Source organism: Canis lupus, chromosome 3, assembly GCF_048164855.1.
Source record: "Canis lupus baileyi chromosome 3, mCanLup2.hap1, whole genome shotgun sequence".
In the NCBI taxonomy this organism is placed as follows: Eukaryota; Metazoa; Chordata; class Mammalia; order Carnivora; family Canidae; genus Canis; species Canis lupus.
In genome coordinates this window covers 58277865-58296431 of record NC_132840.1, presented here as the reverse complement: position 1 = coordinate 58296431, position 18567 = coordinate 58277865, and the positions used below count along the sequence as shown (strand labels likewise).

Here is an 18567-nt window from a genome sequence, read left to right as displayed (position 1 = left end):
GTAAATCCAGGGCCTGGGAACAGGAAGGGTGTGTGTTGGGGAGTTTGTGGTGGGTTGGGTGGGGGGTCAGGTGGTGAAGGGGTCGGGCAGGTGGAGGGAATGGGTGGGAGGTGCTGTCCCTGGGCCAACAGGGCTGACCTTGCCCTTCAGGAACAGAACAGTGTGTGCTCCAGGCTCTGGGCTCAGGGCAGGGACCCATGCCAGGTCCTGCAGGGGAGCGGGGTTGCTGCGGGCTCCCTGGGGCTATCTGTGTCCCCATAGCCATGCCCAGGGAGAGCACACACCTCTCACTTGTGCGTTGGCATCTGCTGCATGTGCGGACAGGTTCCCCAACACCAGCCAGAATCGAAAAGGGAGGTTCTCTGTCAGGTTCCTCATTGTGCCTATGGGGAAACTGAGGCACAGAAACGAGACGTGTGCCTGCTGGTCAGGGCTGACACCTGAGCAATGGCAAGCTCCGTGTGCCTGACGGTCATACTGTTTTCCATACAATCTAAGGTGCAGTCAATGCCTAAGATACATGATTATTTTATAAACCCCGAGGAAGAATAAGCAAAACCATTTATAGCTGAGCCCCGAACTCCATGGGCGCCTGGGGTGCTAACTTCTGCATGGTCAAAAACCCACAGATGACTGCTGACTCCCCAGAATCTCACTGGTTGTTGTCCACCATCAGCCAGAGCCTCACCAGGAGCATAAAGAGCCAATGAGTCTGTGTCGTGCGTGTCGTATGCACTATGTGCTGTAGTCGCTGTGGGTCAGGCCAAAGAAAAGAAAATGTTATTAAGAAACACGTAAGGAAGTCTACTGAGAGGAAAAACACCTGTGTTTATCGAAAGGACCGTGTGTAAGTGGACTTGTGCAGCTCAAGCTCGTGTAACCCAAGGACCAGCCATGAACTACGATGTGCTGTTATGTAAGACATGCTCCGAGTTGGTTTTTATATTTTCTTTAAGATTTTATTTATTTATTTGAAAGAGCCAGCACAGAGGCAGGGGGAGAAGCGGCTCCCTCTGGGGAGCCCGATGCAGGACTCGATGCCAGGACCCTGGGGTCACGCCCTGAGCCAAAGGCAGATTCTCAACTGCTGAGCCCCCTGGGTGCCCCAAGACATGCTCTGGTTTTAAAGATGTTAATGTGTGAAAAAATGTGCTGGTGAGCACACCGAGGCCTTGGTTTGAGGTTTTCAGGCTCCTGAGGTGGGTATGCATGTCCTCACCTCACAGCCGGGGCCCTGAGGAGCAGAGGGGCGGGGGGCTCACCTGCCGGTGCACAGCTTCTTGGGGACGAGGGCTGAGCTGGGATCCTGTTTGTCCTCAGCCCTGAGCTCTTAAGCAGCAGCCGCCCGAGTCCCCTGTGTTTTTGCAATGTGGCCACATCCACACATGGGGAGCCCTTGCATCACAGATGCTGGGGTGTCATCCAGGCCCTAGTGTTGCCAGGGCTCAATGGTCAACTGTCGATTGTGAGCTTCTTGGGAGCATCCCCCCAGCACCTTTGTGGTTTCAGCATTGACAGGTTTTCGCCCACCTGCCATCTCCAGCCCTTCGTGGGTCTGCCCAGTGGAGGGTGCCCTGGGCACCGGCTGGTTCCATCCAGGGCCCTGAGGAGGTCCGATGCCATGGCCTGGCTTCTGTGGATGGTTCGGGTGATCCAGCAGTGGCCGCCCCAGGCCCCCCAAGAGGCTGACACGGATCCTTGGAGCTCAGGGCGGACTGCGGTGGGCACTGTAGGTGGGGAGCCAAGGCTGTGGAAAGAGGACGGGGCGCAAGTGGAGCTCAGGCAGGCTCCCCCCCCCACACACACACACTGGGGCCTGTGTTTCTGCCGAGGCCGCCGTCCAGGCCTGCACACGCAGTTGTGTCGGCCCCTTCGCCCTCCCGATGGCCTTGGGCAGGGCCTGTCGCCTGCCTGCAACGGGGAAACACACAGAAGCACGTTGCCTGTGGGAAGACGTGTTCTGGGCCCGGTGTGACATCCTGGGCCGTGGGGCCTGTCCTGCCCACCTGGATGTCTCACATCAGCAGGTGGCTGAGTGGCCACTGTGGACAGAGCCCCTTCCCACCGGCTGACACCGTGTCCACGCAGCACGGCCCACTGTGCGTTCTGGCCCCGGGCCACCTTGGGGGCCTCTTGATTGCCTCCAGTTTCGGTTTTGGGGAGCGCTCATTCCCTCCTGTTGGAGGAGCTGGAGCCTGAATGCAAGCACAGTGTCTGGCTGGTTAGCGAGGCATGGGGCGTCGATGGGGTTGGGAAGTCTGGCCTTGGTCTCGGCCACGTGGGGCCTCACGCAGGGACACGGGCTCAGGCCTGGCTAATGAGTGTGTTCCCCTTGGCAGGTGGTCCTCCCCCGGGTGGTGGTGCCCCCTGGCACCTTCGAACTGTCCTCAGCGACTCGGTGGAGAGTTCTGACGATGAATTCTTTGATGCCAGAGGTAAGTGAATGCCCTCGCCCCATCATTAGAGGGATCCCTGATGAGCATTGGCGTCTCTCCTGGGGCCACCATGTCCCACACTCGCACCATGTCCCACACTCACATGTACCGACCCGTGCATCCCCAGGGCAGGGGCTCTGCCTTTCTCGTCGGCCGTGGGGCATGGGCACCATCCTCTGTGGGCTTGGGGTTTGGGGGAGAGGGGGACCAGGCGGGACTTGGAGGAAGACAGGCTCCCGCAGGGGAAGCGACACCACCCAGTGCAATGGCCCAGGTGCCAACAGAGCTGGTGACCAGGCCCTGGGGGGACGTGGGGATGGAGGCGAGGAAAGGAGGCGGTGCCGGTGGGCGGCAGGTCTGCCCACAATGTCCGAGGGAGAGTCCCCACGGCCACGCTTGCCCGGCCTGAGTGGGCGGGGACGAGATGCACTGAGGCCTCCTCTGTACCCAGGGCCGGTCCTCACTGCCCGTCCGGCCCCGCCCTGGGAAGTCACCACGTCCAGGCATCTGCTCGCTCCTGGGGTGGCAGCTCTGAAACACCTGGCCGAACAGGGTCTTGAAAGGCAGACAGACTGTGCCTGAGCGGGACCCTGGGGACGTGGCCTCTGCGGTGCCTCGGGTTCCCCGTCAGCTCTGCACCTCTGGAAACGGGGAAGACTCCAACTCAGGGCAGCAGGGCCCGGGTGCCAGGCCTCCCCAGCCCTCCCCGGCCCAGCTGGGCCTCACGTGCTGCCTCCCGTGGGTGTCTGGCTGCAGTGGCTGTGGGGCTGCTTCTCCGTGGCAACCGGCTGACAGTGTGACAACAGTGCTGTCAATATTTTGATGCTCAGAACACTTTTATTTCAAATATTTTGCAGTTCACCAGGGTGGGTGCTCCCGGACGGTGGGGATGGCAGGTGACGGGCAGTGCTGAGGGCCTGCTCACCTGCTTCCCTCCAGCAGCTGTGGGCACATCCTGCCCCTACCCCACAGGCTGCACCTCCCTCTGCACCTGCCACCACCCCCCATGACCTTGCCCCTGTGACCCCCCTGTGACCTCCCCATGACCTTCCCCCATGACCTCCCCCATGACCTCCCCTGTAGCCTTCCCCCGTGACTCCCCCATGCACACCCCACCTCATATGGGGGTTTCCCTGGCAAGATGAGAGCCCCTTGCCATGTGCAGGGGGGATGGTTAGGCCCCGGGGAGGGGGCAGGATCCCCCTCGTGTGTGGGCGGCTTGGGGGCCTTGGCAGGGGTACAGAGCAGTCTGTGCGCCCCACGCCGCCCAGGCAGGACGCAGCTCCGTGGGCCACATGGCCAGTGCCCCCATGGGTGCTGCGGGCTGGGCAATGGGGTCCAGGTCCTCAGAACTAGGAGAGGTGCGTCCCTCCTGTTGTCCAAGGGGATCTGGGGGCCACGGTGCAGCCTCTGAGGGTGGGGTATAGAGTGGGGCCAAACCTGGGGGCATCGGGGGGCCCATGGCTCAAGCCCCGACCACGCCCAAGCTGAGTTCGTCTGGCCGCCCACATCCAGGCTGGGGAACAGCCCTGAGGACTAGGAGGCTTGTCCAGGGTCACTCGGGGTTGGGCAGAGCCGGGGCTGAAACCACCCCCTCCACTGTCTATGTTCACTGGGTGTCCACCCATCAGGGAGCAGGCGCTGTCCTTGCAGGGCGGGCATCGTGGGCGCTGCCCTCACGGAGGGGCCATCGCGTGGCTGGGGACAGGGAGACAGCGGGCCAGTGGGTGAGCTGCAGCAACAGTTGCCGAAAATAAAACAAGGGAAGAGACACCTCAGCAGAGACAGGAGACACACTGGACCGTCCGTCCTCCGGGAAACACCAGCTAAGACCGTGGTGTGACACTGCCCCCTGCCCGCGAGGACAGCCAGTTGCCTCCACCGACCCTGATGGAGGAGTTGGGATTTGCAAACTGCTGGCAGGAGCAGCTGCGGTCCGGCCGTGTGTAGTGGGTTCCAGCTCCTCCACAGCTCGTGGTCCTCACCCCCGGGGCACCGTCCTGCCGCCGGGTGTCTGCCCGGGGGGAGGGAGAGCGCACGTCCACCCGAGAGCGTGTGCAGGGACTGCACTAGCTGCTGCCCAAACCTGACACAGCCCAGATGCACAGCGGCAGGTGAACAAGTGCATGAACGTGGGTCAGCTGAGCAGGGAGACGCGGTGTGGCCGTGACACGGGCAGGCCCTAGGGGTGGGGGCTGTGAGTGGGAGACGATGGGTGGACAGAGTGCCCTGGGGGCTGACCCAAGGACACGGAACTAGGATGTGACACGCCTGCCATGGCAAGAGCAGGGAGTGGCCTGGGGGCGGGAGAAAACTCTGGGGGTGATAGTTTTCAGGTCCCTGTGCCCAAACTTTCCAAATTGTCCTTTTACCTGCATGTAGTTTACTGAGCACTGTTCTCCTCAGTGACACCGTTAAAAGTGGAGGCCCCCGCCCCCCGATGTAATCTGAGGGATGCCGTGGGGTGAGCGGTGGGCCCCTCGGGACATGCTGGTTGTCCTTGGGCCCTCCCCTGGCATCTAGACGACAGCCTGGTGCCTCGCCATGAACTCACACAAGCAGTCCCAGCCCTGGCAATTGTGGGTGTGTGTGTGGGCTGGGCTGAGGGATGAAGCTGAGGGGGGCCGGGGTGAAGCCAGGGCACCTGGGGGGTGCAGCCTGGGAGGCCAGGGTGCAACAGGGGCATCTGGAGGGTGGGGGGAAACTGGGGGGCTAGAAGGGTGTGGCCAGGGTTTGCTTTCAGGACACACCTGGCCTGGGTGGCTTGACGGGAGCACAGCCGAGCCCCCTCCGGGGGGGACCCTGGAGGTTTCTGCTGCTGCTGCGTCCTCTGTGTCCACCACTGTCCGTGGCTCCCATGCCCAGGGCCGCAGACCTGGCACCGTCAACGCCCTGATGCCCTCCAGTGGGAGGCCGGCCCCGGGAGCTGCCCTCGGCCTCATGGGAGACCCTGCTCCTGGTCCTGCCCCCGGGACTGAGAGAAACCGGCGCACTGCCCTGACAGCAGTTGGCTTCCTGGAGAATGTGGGGTGCATCTCTGTCTGGGCTTGTCCCGAGGGCATGGCCCCATGGAAGGGCAGGTAGTGGACAGATGTGGGGCTGGTGACTGGCTGGTGTGTGACCCCAGGGAAGCTGTGGGGCCTGGGCCCCGGGTCTCTACAGGGCAGGGGCAGGTTGTCTCAGGGACGAGGGGGACACTGCTGGCCATGGAGGTGGAACCGCAGCTCGTGGCCCCAGGGGAAGATCTGCAGCCTGATCCTGGGGGCCCCAGGGCAGGGTGCTTCTGGATCCTGAGAGATGGGCGGTGTTGGGTGGGCGACCCCGGAAGGGATGGGGTTGGGACAAGGAGTTGCGCTGCTTGGGCGTCCTGTGGACGCAGCAGCAGCGGAGGCTCCGGCGTGGGAAGAGGCTGAGTGGAGCCAGGCGGCCGCAGGCTAGGGTCAGGTCCGGTCAGCCTGGGGTCAGAGCTGTGGCTCCATGGGGGTGAAGTAGGTGCAGAGGTCATGGGAGGTTAGTACCAGCATGCAGGGAGCAGCTTCCAGAAGTTGAAATGCAAAATCAATAAGTGGGGCATTGATCCAGCCGGCCCGCTGTGGTGCTTGGGCCCTGCCAGGAGGCACGTACAGCACGGATAGATGTGCAGCGGACAGACGGCCACCAGGCTCCACCAGGGGAGCCCGCTGTTGGCAGAGTAAGGCTGCTGCCATCCGAGGAGTCCCAGGGTGGGTGGAGCAGGTCGAGGCATGAGTGGGGGGCAGAAGGCATGGGAAGGCCATGGAAGATTCTGGAAGGCAGAGTGAGGAAGGGTGGCTCCTCAGGAGCTAACCAGGGATTGTGGAGAGAGGGACCTATGGGGACAGAGAGGTCCTGGGCCCAGAGAGCGAGGCCTGTCCTGGTGGCAGGGGCGGGGACCCTGTGGCAGAGGCCCCGCAGCCTGGGAGGGATGGGGCGGGTGGGGGTGAGAGCCGGGGTGCGTGGGGTGGGCTGACTCCAAGTGTGGGGACAGGATGGTGAGGCTGTGGGATGGTAGACCAGGAGGGGAGGATGGCCTCCGTGCTGGGCCCTGGGGGCCCCTGGAGGAATTGGGACTGGGATGTGTACGCAAGCCCTGCTGAGCACCTGCTGGATGCATGGCCCCAGGCCCGGAGCCCCAGGTCACCTGTCTTGCCGTGTCAGGATGACTTTACTGCTGTGTTTTCTCACAAAACCGGGTTCCCGTGGTGGGGGCGGCCAGGGGCCGGTTGGGGGGCAGTTGGGGGCTGTCGGGGGGCAGTTGGGGATAGTCGTGTCTCACGATGCACGGGCAGGTACACAGACCTCTGGGCTTGGCAGGAACAGTTGAAGGGCTGTGTGCCTGGGCAACGGGGCTGGGAGAGCCAGCCCTGCAGGAGGCCACGGCCCAGTCCTTGACCAGGACACCCCAGGGCAGAGGGCAGCTTGGCTCCAGGCCCTGTAACCACTTCCTTTGTGACCTCGTGTCGCCCCAGGGCATGCATGACCACGATGCTGTTCTATCGCTGACGAAGACCCCGGGTCGTAGAGCTCAGGCCACTGTCCGAGGCCAGAGCTTGAAGCAAGTCTGTCTAACCCCAAACTGGGCTTCTAACCCCTTGTGGCCCTGCTGCCCCCAGGCTGGACCTGCCCAATACCTTCCTGCTGACATTGCCTCATGCCCTGCGGCCTTTTCACGTTTACGGCGTCACCTATGGCCGTCAGGACGGCACCCTGGGAACAGCTGCACAACTAGAGTCGCGGCCCCCGTGGAATAGATACGAGGACAGGGCCAGTTGAGGGATGTGTGCAAAGGCCCAGCCCATGTAGGGCAGGGTCTGGCCTGGAACCCGTTGCGGGGGCGGGGTGGGGGGGGCGGCGGCGGGCGCTGCCTGCAGGTGTCGACATGGGCCCGGATCCAGCACACCACCCTGGGGAATGGTCTGGGTGTGTGTGGTGCCAGGTGGGGGGCAGGGGGGGTTGGCAGTTCCTGAAACTGCTGTAATCCTGGTCGTAGCCTGGGGCCACGTCCCCAACTTCTTGGTGCTTCTCCTTCCTTGTCTGTAAAACAGATATGGTAACGGTCGTTATGCCTTCAGGAGGATCAGGTGGGCATGTGTCAGGTGCCCACAACCATCTCAGCGCAGGGCTTGCGTTGGGTGGGTGAGAGTGTCAGTGAGGTGACCAGGCGACGAGACCCCACGATGTGTGAGCAGGTGACCCGGCGGGACGTGGGGCGGGAGCCTGAGCACAGAGCCTGCGGCACCCTGGGCAGTCCCCGGCTGCAGCCCCAGCGCCTCGTCCTCATCCTTGGCAGCATCTCGGGTCTCGGCTCCTCGTCCGTGGCTGTCATGGGCTCGAGGATCCCCCTTGCTGACACTGTACTGTCTGCTCAAAGACACAGGGCACGGTGCCCGTTGCCAGGAGAGCCCGTCCCTTGGAAAGCAGGGCCGGGGCGGCTGGCGGCCTGTGGTTGAGGACATCCCCATCTCTGGGACTGGGACGAGGGGCCGCACCCAGCCAGGGTGCAGCTGACCTGTGCGTGCTGTGCTTGGGCCTTCAGGGTGCTTGCTGAGCTTAGACTGGAGAAGGGCATGGGTTGAGACAGGGCTGGGGGCCTGGGGGAGTTGGAGACGTTACAGGGTCACAGACTTGGCATGAGAGCCCAGCCTTCCGCCGCCTAGTCCTGCAGACAAAGCTGCCCCTACCCCACTTGCACCCCACATCCTGGAGCCACCCCTTTGTCACACGGGCCAGTGACTGTAACCTGCTCATCAATGCACACCAGGACCTGTACCCACAGCCTCGTGGAACCCTCACCACAGCTTTGTAGTGTAGTGTAGACCTTGCCGCTCCCATGTTTCAGATGGAGACACTGAGGCTAGGAGAGGTTAAGTAACAAGGCGTGGCTTTCCTTTTCCTCCCCCACACACTTCCTTTCAGGAAATTCCACTCCTGGAGGTGGGATTGGACACTGCAATGGGGTCTTCGGTGTTGCTCGCACGTGCCCCCTCATGTTGGGGCCCCATAGGGCACAGCACCCGTGCTTTCTCCTGATGGAAGCTTCCGGAACATGCTGCAGCTGTCCAAGAGCACACACCCATTCCATGGCGGGAGTTTGTGGCCACAGGTAGGTTCACGGGGTGCGGGCCGCATGCTCACGGCCATCTCTGCTTCTGCCCACAGAGGAGGTGGCCGAAGGGAAGAATGCCATCCTCATTGGGATGAGCCAGTGGAATTCGAACGACCTAGTGGAGCAGATGGAGACCATGGGGAAGCTGGAGGAGCATCAGGGTGAGACTCTGCTTCCCGGAGCCCCAGGCATGGACATGCTGTGGGGGGGTGGTGTGTGGGCGTCCGGGCTGGAACCCACGGCTCTGAGGACAGTCACGGGTCTCTGGGCGCCTCCCCTGCCTGGACCCACGTCCCTGCAGGAACCTCGTGGGCACCTGTGCAGACGCCTGAGCTTCTACCCTCTGCCCCCAGGGATGCACATCAGTAGGGGCAGGGGTGCAGCCGTGTCCTTGGAGGGCTGGGCCTGTGCTGTGGGGAGAGCTGGCTAAGCTGGGGTGGCAAGTGCAGGAGTCTCTGGGGATCCGTTCAGGAGGGTTTTCATGGGTGGGAGCAACCGGGAGCGCATCTGCAGACATGGCAGGCTGGTGTCTCAGGCTCCTGCCTTTGGGTGTGGAGAGCTAAAGTGACATGGTGATGTGTACAAGATGGAGGGGGGTCAGATGTGGCCCGGGGCCGTCCCTTCCCTACCCTGTAGCACCCCTCCGGCTCCCTTCCCTCATTCCCCACAGTCATTCCTTCCTCCTGGGCTGGGCCAGGCTGTCCCCTCAGGGGGCGTTGGGCAACGTGGTCCCGCCTTGGCCCAGGAGAAGGGCGTTGGGTGGCAACCGGCTCAGTGCTGGTGACCTTCCCGGAACCCCCTCCCCCCCAGTGCTGTCCTGGGAAGTAGACGTGCCGGGGGGTGACTGCTCCATTTGCAGGTGAAGAGCCCAAGGCTCTTAGAAGCTGGGTCTTGCCCCAGGTCGTCAGAGCTACTGGCAGCGGGCGCAGATCCCTGGGGTCCTGATTCCCGGCTGGATGGTGGTGGAGGTGTGTTTGGGGGTCACGGTCATAAAGAAAGGCCCCAGGGCCACTGGCACCTTCACAGGGAGCTGGCCCTGGGGCCAGTCCAGAGGCAAAGCCCCCATTGTCACAGCCCCGTGTCAGCAGTCTAGCCCTTGGACAGCTCCTTCCTTTGTCCCAAACGCCGGGGGACCCAGGAGGGGTCAGCAGGTACAGGTGCTTCCCCAGGATGGTGCTCCATGGCAGTAAGACAAACCCAGATGTGCCCTGACCTCCCATCAGGCCGTCCTTTCCCTACCCCGTGCCCCGCGGATGGAGACTCGGCACAGTGTGAGCTGGGGAGGGGCAAGGCGAGGTGGGCAGAGCCAGGAGGGCCAGGGAGGCTGCAGAGGGGAGCTTTGGGCACTGTCTGGGGCCTGGGAGTGGACTTGGCTCTACAGCCATGCAAGCCAATGGCACCTGTGTGTTCGTGGGCAGAGTGGGGCTGGAACCGACCTTGTGAGGATCAGGGGAGCCAGGAGGGCCCTGTGCATCCAGGGCCCATCATCATCACCCCAGGATGCATGCGGGGCATCCCCATGGCTGGATCCTTGGGACAGCACTTTTGGGGTGTCTCCCTGGGCACAGGGGGCAGCAGGAGAGTGCGGGGGGACGGGGGGCGAGGAGGAGGAACCTCTGGCCCCTGGGAGCTCATGGTGGGCTTCAGTCCTAAGGGCCGTCCACCACCACACGGGCTGCCCCGTGTGTAGTGTGGGCAAAGCCCCTGGTGGGGTGCAGAGCCCAGGAGGAGTAGGGTTCTGGCCGAGGCTACCTGGGGCAGGAGGAGGCTGAGCGGGGGGATCTAGAGGGATGCCCTGGGCATGAGTCTGGACAGCAGAGGGACCGGGAGCAGGTCAGGAGAAGGCTGCCCTCGAAACTGGCCCTTGGGGTCCCCCCCGACCCCAAGTTCATGTCCAGGCACAACCTTGTCCCCAGGCTGCTGACTCAGCTCAGTAGCCACCTACTGAGCTCTGCCTGAATGTCCCAAAGCTGCTTTGTGCTCTCCGTGTTCCTGACGGCACATGATGTGTAACATATACTCTATACACATGCTCGCACGATGTATGACGATGAATGATATATAAGGTGATATAATGTGTCCTATGTATGCACACACAGGTACGATACATGATGTATGATATAGTATCTACTCCCTATGCACACATGACACGCACGACATAAGTACGATGTATTCGTGCATCCGTGTACAGTGATTACATATAATGTGTATGTATTTATATACACACACATACACATGTACACACATAAACACACACGTGCATTTTCTTTTTATCATTTTTTCAAGTATTTCTTTCTCCATTGCCCCTATCAGACTTGCCTCAGGGACATGCCACACCTGGGTCTCATCTTGCCCTTCCTGCTCTTACTTTCGGGTCCTTGTTGGGCTCTGGAAATTTCCTCAGCTCCAACCCAATCAGTAGCTGCCCAGTCCTGTCTGCTCCAGCTGTTGCCATTTGTCTGGTCAGCTCTTCTGTGGAGTCTGTTTTGGGTTTTTTTGGGAGGAGGGTTTTGCTTTTGTGTATGTGTGTGTTTAAACAATCCTCTTTTCATTTTCGTGTGCTCTGGGTTTTTCCCCATAACAACCTGATATCAATCCGTAGGTGCCATGGACTCGCCCCATGCTTTGCAACATTTCCGTCTCCCCTGTTCTTTTAAGTTCCAGTCTCCTAGTGGGTTGGACATGGATGGAAATAGACCACATGCACCTTGGTGTGAGCTAATTAGCCAAAGATCCCTGAGTGAGATTCTGACACAGAACAGGAAGGTGCTTGCATCCAGCGCTCTTGGGAAGCTCGGAGCTGCCACGAACAATCGTCCTAGGAAAGTAGGTCCTGCCGAGATCGCCTTAAAACCGAGTCATGATTTACACACCATACAACCCACCCTCTTCAAGTGCTTTTTTTTTTTTTTTTTTTTAATTAGAGAGAGAGCGAGAGCACAAGCAGGGGGAGTGGTAGGTAGAGGGAGAGGGAGAAACAGGCTTCCCACTGAACAGGGAGCCCAATAAGGGACTCGATCCCAGGATCCTGGGGATCATGACCTGAGCTGAAGGCAGACAGATGCTTAACCAACTGTGCTACCCAGGAGCCCCTTCAAGTGCTTTTTGTATGCTTTGTATATTCATGGGGCTGAGCAGCCATCACTTGTACTTGGTTCTGGAATGTTTCATCCCCCCAAAAAGAAATCCAGTACATGTCAGCAGTCACCCCTCAAAACCCCAGAGTTTTGTAGAAGTGGAATCCAACAAGAAGTGGCCTCTTGTACCTGATGTTTACCTTGCGTCCTGTTTCTGAGACCTGCCCAGGCTGTAATGCAAACCAGGACGTCATTCCATTTTGTGGCACAACAACAGAACAATGGATAACTCTTATCCATTCATCAGCTGGTGCACATTCGGGTCATTTCCACTTTTTTTTTTTTTTTACTCTTATGAGTAACACTGCTATGAGGTTTCTGTGGGGACACACCTATAGTTCTCTTGGTGTGGGAGGAGTGGCGTTCCCAGGCGTGGGAGAGCTGGGGCCACGCCACGTCCCCTTCTCCCCAGTGTTGTTCCAGGGTTCAGACTTCTCTACATTCTCAACAACACTCATCATTGTTGTTTGATGAAAGCCGCACTAGCGGTGTGACACAGTGGATCAGGTTATGGTTTGGGTTTGCGTTTCTCCAGTGACTGAAGGTGGTGAGCACATTCATGTGATTATTGATTGTTGCTCATCGTCTTTGAAGAAATGTCTGTTGAAGCCCTTTACCGGTTTTAAAAATCAGGTTGTTTGTCTTTCTCTTGGTGAGTTATAAGTGTTTTTTATATATTGTGGATGTTAGGCCCTTATCAATGATATGATTTACAAATGATACTTTCCCCCATTCTGAGGGTGTCTTTTCACCTTCTTGATAATTCCCTTCAGTATGCAAAGATTTAAAATTCTAATGAGGCCTGACTTAACCTATTTTTGCTTTTATTGTTACTGTGTTTGAGGCCATGTGTGAGAAACCATCAACTAATACAAAGTCATAAAGATTTACCCTTTGTTTTCCCTTAAGAATTTATAGCCTTAGCTCTTAGGTTTAGGTCTTTGATCCACTTGAGTTCATTTTTATGTGGAGTGTAAGGTAGGGGTTCCATTTCCTTGTTTTGCCTTCAGGTAACCCATTGTACTGGAACCACATATTGGAAAGACAATTCTTGGATTGTCTCAGCCTCCTTGTCAAAAACCAATGGATCAGAAACATGGATTTATATCTAGACTTTCAATTCCATTCCTTGGGCCAGGACCACATCATCTTGATTACTGTGCACTTGCAGAAAATGCAGAAGTCCATGGGCTTTGCTGTGCTTTTGAGCATTTGTTTCAGCCATTCTGTATTCCTTGTATTGCCACGTGAATTTTAGAATCAGCTTCTCAGTTTCTGCAAAAAAACCCAACAAAACAAAATAAAACAAAAACCAGAAAAAAAACAAAAAACAACCCAGCTGGGATTTTACGAGGGTTTGTGTTGAATCTGTAGATCAATGTGGGGATCTAACACAATGTTAGTGTGTTAGAATTACTAACTAATTCTATTAGTTTTGGTCTTTAATTTCTTTCAGTGACATTTTGCAGTTTTCAGGGCACACATCTTGCACTGGTTTTGTTGAATTTATTCCAAAGTATTTTATTCTTTTCGATGCTGTTGTAACTAAGTTATTTTCTTAATTTAATTTACGGATCACTTGTAAGTATATAGAAACGAAATAAAAAGTATATAGAAACGCAGTTGGTTTTTGTGTATGATCCCATATCCTGCACCTTTGCCGAAATCATTTATTAAGTTTATTTTTGGGGGATAAGGATTCCTTAGGATTGTCTATGTACAAGATCGTGTCATCTGCAAACAGGTTGTTTTGCTTCTTCCTTTCCAACCTGGGTGCCTTTTATTTCTTTTTTATGCCTGAATTCCCTGGCTGGATTCTCCAGCATAAACTGAATAGAAATGGTGAACGCTGACGTCTCGTCTTGTTCCCAGTCTTTGGTGGCATTTTCAGTTCTCCACCATTAAATACGGTGTCCGTTGCAGGTTTTTTGTTTGTTGCTTTTTCTGTAGTTGTCATTTACCTGGTCAAGTCAGTTCTCCCCTATTTTGGGGTCGATCAGTGCTTTTATTGTGAAAGGGTGTTGGATTTTGCCAGATGCTTTTTCTGGACCTACTGAGATGGTCCTGTGGGGTCCTGTTTCCTGTTACTACAACTGATTCTCGTATGTCAAGAGAATCATTCCTGGGGTGTATTTCACTTGGTCCTCGACACACTGCTAATCTCTTATGATCAGAGTTTACATGTGTCTCTCTGAATAATTTATACCAATAATCTACGAGCTGTCACTTAAGGCGCTGCTCACAGGCAACAGGCAGACGGGCTCTTCCCGTCTCAGAAATAAACTGGATGTCATCAAGGCCGCATTCTTATTGACAGGAGGGATGCCAGCACCACCTGGGCGGCCCCGACCAACTTCTCAGCCTTCACTTTTCCAGAAAGCTTTTATTTTTCCCCATTGTTCCTCCTGGACTCTGGCTCATGCCCTGCGTCTAGATGATGTGGTTCCTGGACCAGGAGCCTCAGCATCCCTTGGAAACTTGTCAGAAATGTGAGCTGGGAGCCCTCTCCCAGGCTCACGGAGCCTTTTTTTTTTTTTTTAATAAGATTTTATTTATTGATTCATGAGAGACACAGAGAGAGGCAGAGACACAGGCAGAGGGAGAAGCAAGTTCCCTGCGGGGAGCCCGATGGAGGACTTGATCCCAGGACCCCGAGGTCACGCCCTGAGCAGAAGGCAGATGCTCAACCGCTAAGCCCCCCAGGTGCCTCATGACAGATCCTGCTTTAACTGCCCTCAGGTCATCCTGGTGCTCGCTGGAGCCTGAGGGCTGTGCGTCACTGTTGCCACTGACTGGCCGCAGGGTCTGCAGATCCATTTCCTGGACTCCCCTCCCCCTGGGTCACCGAGTTTGGCATCTTCCTTCTATGCAGTTGGTGTTCCTGGGGATACTGGGTGCCACAGTCCACATACCCCCCTTCGTAGCTACACTTCCTCCGCCCTTGGCCTGTGTCTGGGTGATGTGATGCATCTGTGTGCTGCCAACGGCTGTCATCTAATTATTGGGGAGGGCAGAGCATGCGGCTAGGTGACATTAGCTTCTGGTTTCTTCTTGGTATTTTTAGCTTCCCAGGGTGTCCTGTTCCTCAGACATTCGGCCCTCCCCGCACCTGAGGGTAGATGCCTCTGCTTGGTGGAAGCAGGCGCTGGGGGGTGGGGTGGGGTGGCACAACCTGGCAGTTCTAGAAGCTTCCTTGGCCCCTGGATTTTCCTTCAGGGGCCCGTCCCCCCCCCCCCCCCCCCCGCGAGCTGCCTGTCTCTGGCCATAGGCTTTCCCCTGCAGGGTGTAGGTGGTGGCTTCTGCTCGGCTCCATCGGCAGTTGGCCTAATGGACGTTTGACCTTTGTGGCCATCCAGAGCTCTGCACTTACCAGTGTCTCTCACTGGATTCCGTGCTCTGCCGCTGACATCTTAAAATCCGTGATGGTTTTGAACTAGGGCCCCCACGTGCAGTCTTGCTTGAGAAAGATGCGACGTGAAAATCTTGCACAGGCTCTGCAAACCCTGTGGCCGGCCCTGCCCTCCTCCACCCTTGCCCTCTGCCGTCTGCCCTCTGGGGGATGCCCAGCAGCGCCTGGTCTGCTGGGGCACCCCTTCTTGTCTTACGATTCTGCTTGAGACCAACTCCTGGAAGTGTATTCGGGGTCATTTTCTAGGGATTTGGGGCGGGAGGAATAGGCTGGATCATGTTGTCGGCTTACTCGCCCTATTCCGCCCGCTGTGCTGCAAATTCAGTCACTTGGTTCTGCCGTGAGGCCAGCAGGTGGGAGGCACCGTCCGCGAACAGACGCTTACACCTGCCAGCTGGGCCCGCAGGCCAGGAGTCTGCTGCTCACCCTCCTTCTCGCTGTTACTATTGTCCGGGGGATGGTAAGTTCGCCGTGGCTGCATGTCCACCGTGGGACGGTGTGGAGGGGCCATCGTGGACCCTGTGTTCCTCGTCTCCAGGCACCCCCTGCTCTCCTGCTTACCCCATGTTCTAGCCAGAGCTGCCTGGGGGCTCTTGCTGAAAGTGGAGCCGGTCGTCGGGAGCCTTCCCGGTGCCTGGCCTGTTCCAGACAGCCTCCCCACAGCCCTGCCTTGGCTGAGGGTGTGCTTTGCCTCCCTCTCGGGACCTGAGGCAGGGAGGGCTCACCTCGCATCCATGCCTTCCCTCCCCTGTTGTGCATTCAGCTCATGTGCACTGGTCGACATACAGACACGCTGCCACCTGCAGGGGATGGGGTGGGGCAGGCGGGTGGGGTGCAGCTGGGGTGGCTGGGTGTGGTCGGGACAGCGGGATGTGGTAGGGACCATCCAGTGCGCCGATCACCTGCAACAGTGGGAGCATGGCAGTGGTGGTGGAAGGGTCAGGAGGCCTTGCTGGCTCTGGGCACCCCGAGGGTGCGATAGGCAGAGGGAGCAGCAGGTGTGAAGATGCACAGGGGGGTCGGGAAGTGAGGCACTCTGGGCAAGCACGTGGGGGTTCATGTCCCCTGAAGTCAGGGTGCAAGGTGCTGGGGCTGGTAAGGGCCCGAGATCTTGGGGAGGCAAGAGGGGGCGCAGCAGCGGGGAGCTCGGAGTGGTAAGGGGTCCTGGCTTTCTCAGGGGTGCCCTGGGGACCCAGAGAGTAGTTGGAGCAAGAGCCACCATCTCGAAAGATCTTTCTGGAAGCCCAATGAGAAGGCGATCAGAGGGCCCGGGAAGGTGTACAGGGGAGCAGGGGTCCAGGTGGGAGGTCATGAGGGAGCCCCGACCCTGCAGCTTGGGGAGCTGGAGGCTGGGTGTGTGGGGAGCTCCCTGAGCAGGAGGGTGGGGGCCTTTCTACCCCAGGATCCCAGCTGCCCCCCTGTTCCTTGGGAAGGATATTCCTGGCACCTTCCTCCCTGAGGCCCCCTGTCCCAGTGTTTGCCCCACCCTCCTTCTGCAGGCCTCTCAGCCTTTGGTGGACGTGATCCCCTGGCTCTTGGGACGGGGCGGGGAGCATGGTGTGTTGGGGAGGTGGGGAGTGGGGAGCCGCTGGCGGGTCTGCATCTGTAAGGAGATGTGACCCAGAGGCATGGGACTCTGTGGGCTGGGGACCTGCAGGCCCTGCCCCCATTCCCTCTGTGTTCTCCGTGCCCCCCTTGCCTCCGTGCTCTCTGTCCCCCCCATGGCCTGTCCTGTCTGCAGGAGTTCCTGGCAGTGTCCACAGGTGAAGAAGGCCAGGCAGAGGTACAGCCGGGTGAGCAGGCCCAGGGAGCACAGCCCAGCCTCCCACTGTGGGCCCCAGATTCCTCCCTCCCTCCCTCCCTCCCTCCCACCCACCCACCCCAGCGCCTGCTGTCCCTAGGGTCCTGGGGTCGGAGGGTCCTGGGGTCAGAGCGTGGGATCCGAGGCATCTCCCCACCCCCTGAGGCCCCGTTCAGGTTCAGGCTTCACTGCCCATGTGAGGGTGGGGCAGCCCAGCTTCCCTGGGGCACCTGCTCTTGTTCTCCTGTCCCCATCCCAGGAGCCCCCTTGGGGCAGGAGCGGGGGACGTGCTAGACAAGTTGGGAAGCTGCTGCTTGCTGGGCGGCTCACCTGGATGGCCTCCTGGGGGTGGACGCCCCTCACCCAGTGGGGACCGCATGTGTCCTGGGGACCCTCATCTGGCCTTTTCCGGCTCTGCACCCCTGGCTCCTGCTCCAGTGCACACAGACATTGTCGCCCCTGAAATTCTGCCTGGGACACAAGTCACACTCCCTCTCCTGTAATGAACGTGTTTTGTGGTGTCAGTGGCTTGTAAGCTGCCGGGTGAGTCACCCCTAGGCCTGGGCAAGGGAGCAGGACAGTCATGAATCAGACCCTGCTGGTCCCTCAGCCATGCATGGCCCGTTCCCTAAGGGCCTGGCCCCCAGCAGGTGCCCAAGAAACGCCAACGGCCCTTGTGCTGCAGTCAGGGCTCTGAAGGGCCCTGGGTCTGGGGCTAACGTCCCTCTTTCTGAATAATGTCATCCTTGGATCTGTGGAATGGGGAGCAAGCGCACCTGGGGGGCAGGCGCTGGCCCAGAAGGTGTCAGTACCCGTGTTCCTGCCCACACTGCTCCCAACTCCAGCATACAGGGGCCCCAGAGACCTTGGGCTGGTTGTGAGCATGGGGGCCTGACCCAGGTCCCTGCCCGTTGACCTAGACTCCTCTGTGGACGTGTGATTTTAAGGAAGTCATTAAAAATGCACGAAGACAGGCACCTGGGAGGCTCAGCGATTGAGCATCTGCCTTCAGCTCAGGGCGTGACCCCGGGGTCCTGGGATTGAGTTCTGCATCCCCAAAGATGCTGGTTGCCGTCATAACTAGGACGGTGCGATTTTGCAGCTTCCCCCCAGCGGCGTCATTGTGAAGTCCCCCCACCCCCGCAGAATGTTATCCTAACGGCCCTGGGAGGATGGCCCTGGGTGCTGGCACTTGGTCACGCAATCGTCTACACTGGAACCAGAAGTATGGGAAGGGTATTTTGTGCTTTGTTGTTGCCCCGGGTCCGCGTAGGGAGCTCAGAGGCAGGGATGCTTCCGAAGTTCCGGAAGATGCGCGTGGAGCAGGGCCCAGGAGGCCGGGGGTCCTACAGTTGTGTCGTCCTCCTTTGCGTCTGCTGGCGTCTTCCATATTTGCAACGAGGAGTTTCTGTGACATTTGTGGCTGCGGAAAATGGCCTCTCGTGTGTGTGTGTGTGTGTGTGTGTGTGTTGGGGGGGGGCGGGGTGGGGGGGGGGCTACCCCAGCTACCTCCGTAGAATCCACAGGGCCTGGCCTGGGTTGTGCGCAGTGTGGGGAGGGGCACAGAGAGTGTGTGCACCATTCCAGGCCTGGGGACGGCCCTTCCACGGTGGGGCCCAAGTCTCAGACACAGACCCCATAGGACTTGGAGACCCCCTGGG

The 18567-nt window shown here is 58.8% G+C and overlaps 1 protein-coding gene and 1 long non-coding RNA gene across 8 annotated transcripts in view; one reads left to right on the top strand and one right to left on the bottom strand.

The window, feature by feature from the left end:
- Positions 1 to 18567, top strand: part of PITPNM3 (PITPNM family member 3) — a 60661-nt gene that overhangs the window by 11308 nt on the left and 30786 nt on the right. For 2 of the 7 annotated variants that reach the window (XM_072821641.1, XM_072821638.1), the window contains exons 1-3: positions 1544 to 1733; positions 2340 to 2435; positions 8613 to 8720. In XM_072821641.1, coding sequence (XP_072677742.1) covers positions 1622 to 1733; positions 2340 to 2435; positions 8613 to 8720 — 316 coding nt within the window. In that variant the 5' untranslated portion in view covers positions 1544 to 1621. Of the gene's footprint in view, positions 1 to 1540; positions 1734 to 2339; positions 2436 to 8612; positions 8721 to 18567 lie in introns of those variants that run through there. The other 5 variants (XM_072821637.1, XM_072821643.1, XM_072821639.1 and 2 more) reach the window with 5 other exon arrangements.
- LOC140630813 (uncharacterized) lies at positions 544 to 1373 on the bottom strand. The gene is made up of 2 exons (XR_012028495.1): positions 1263 to 1373; positions 544 to 751 (listed from the first exon to the last, which is right to left on the bottom strand). It is a non-coding gene; the product is annotated as an uncharacterized lncRNA (long non-coding RNA).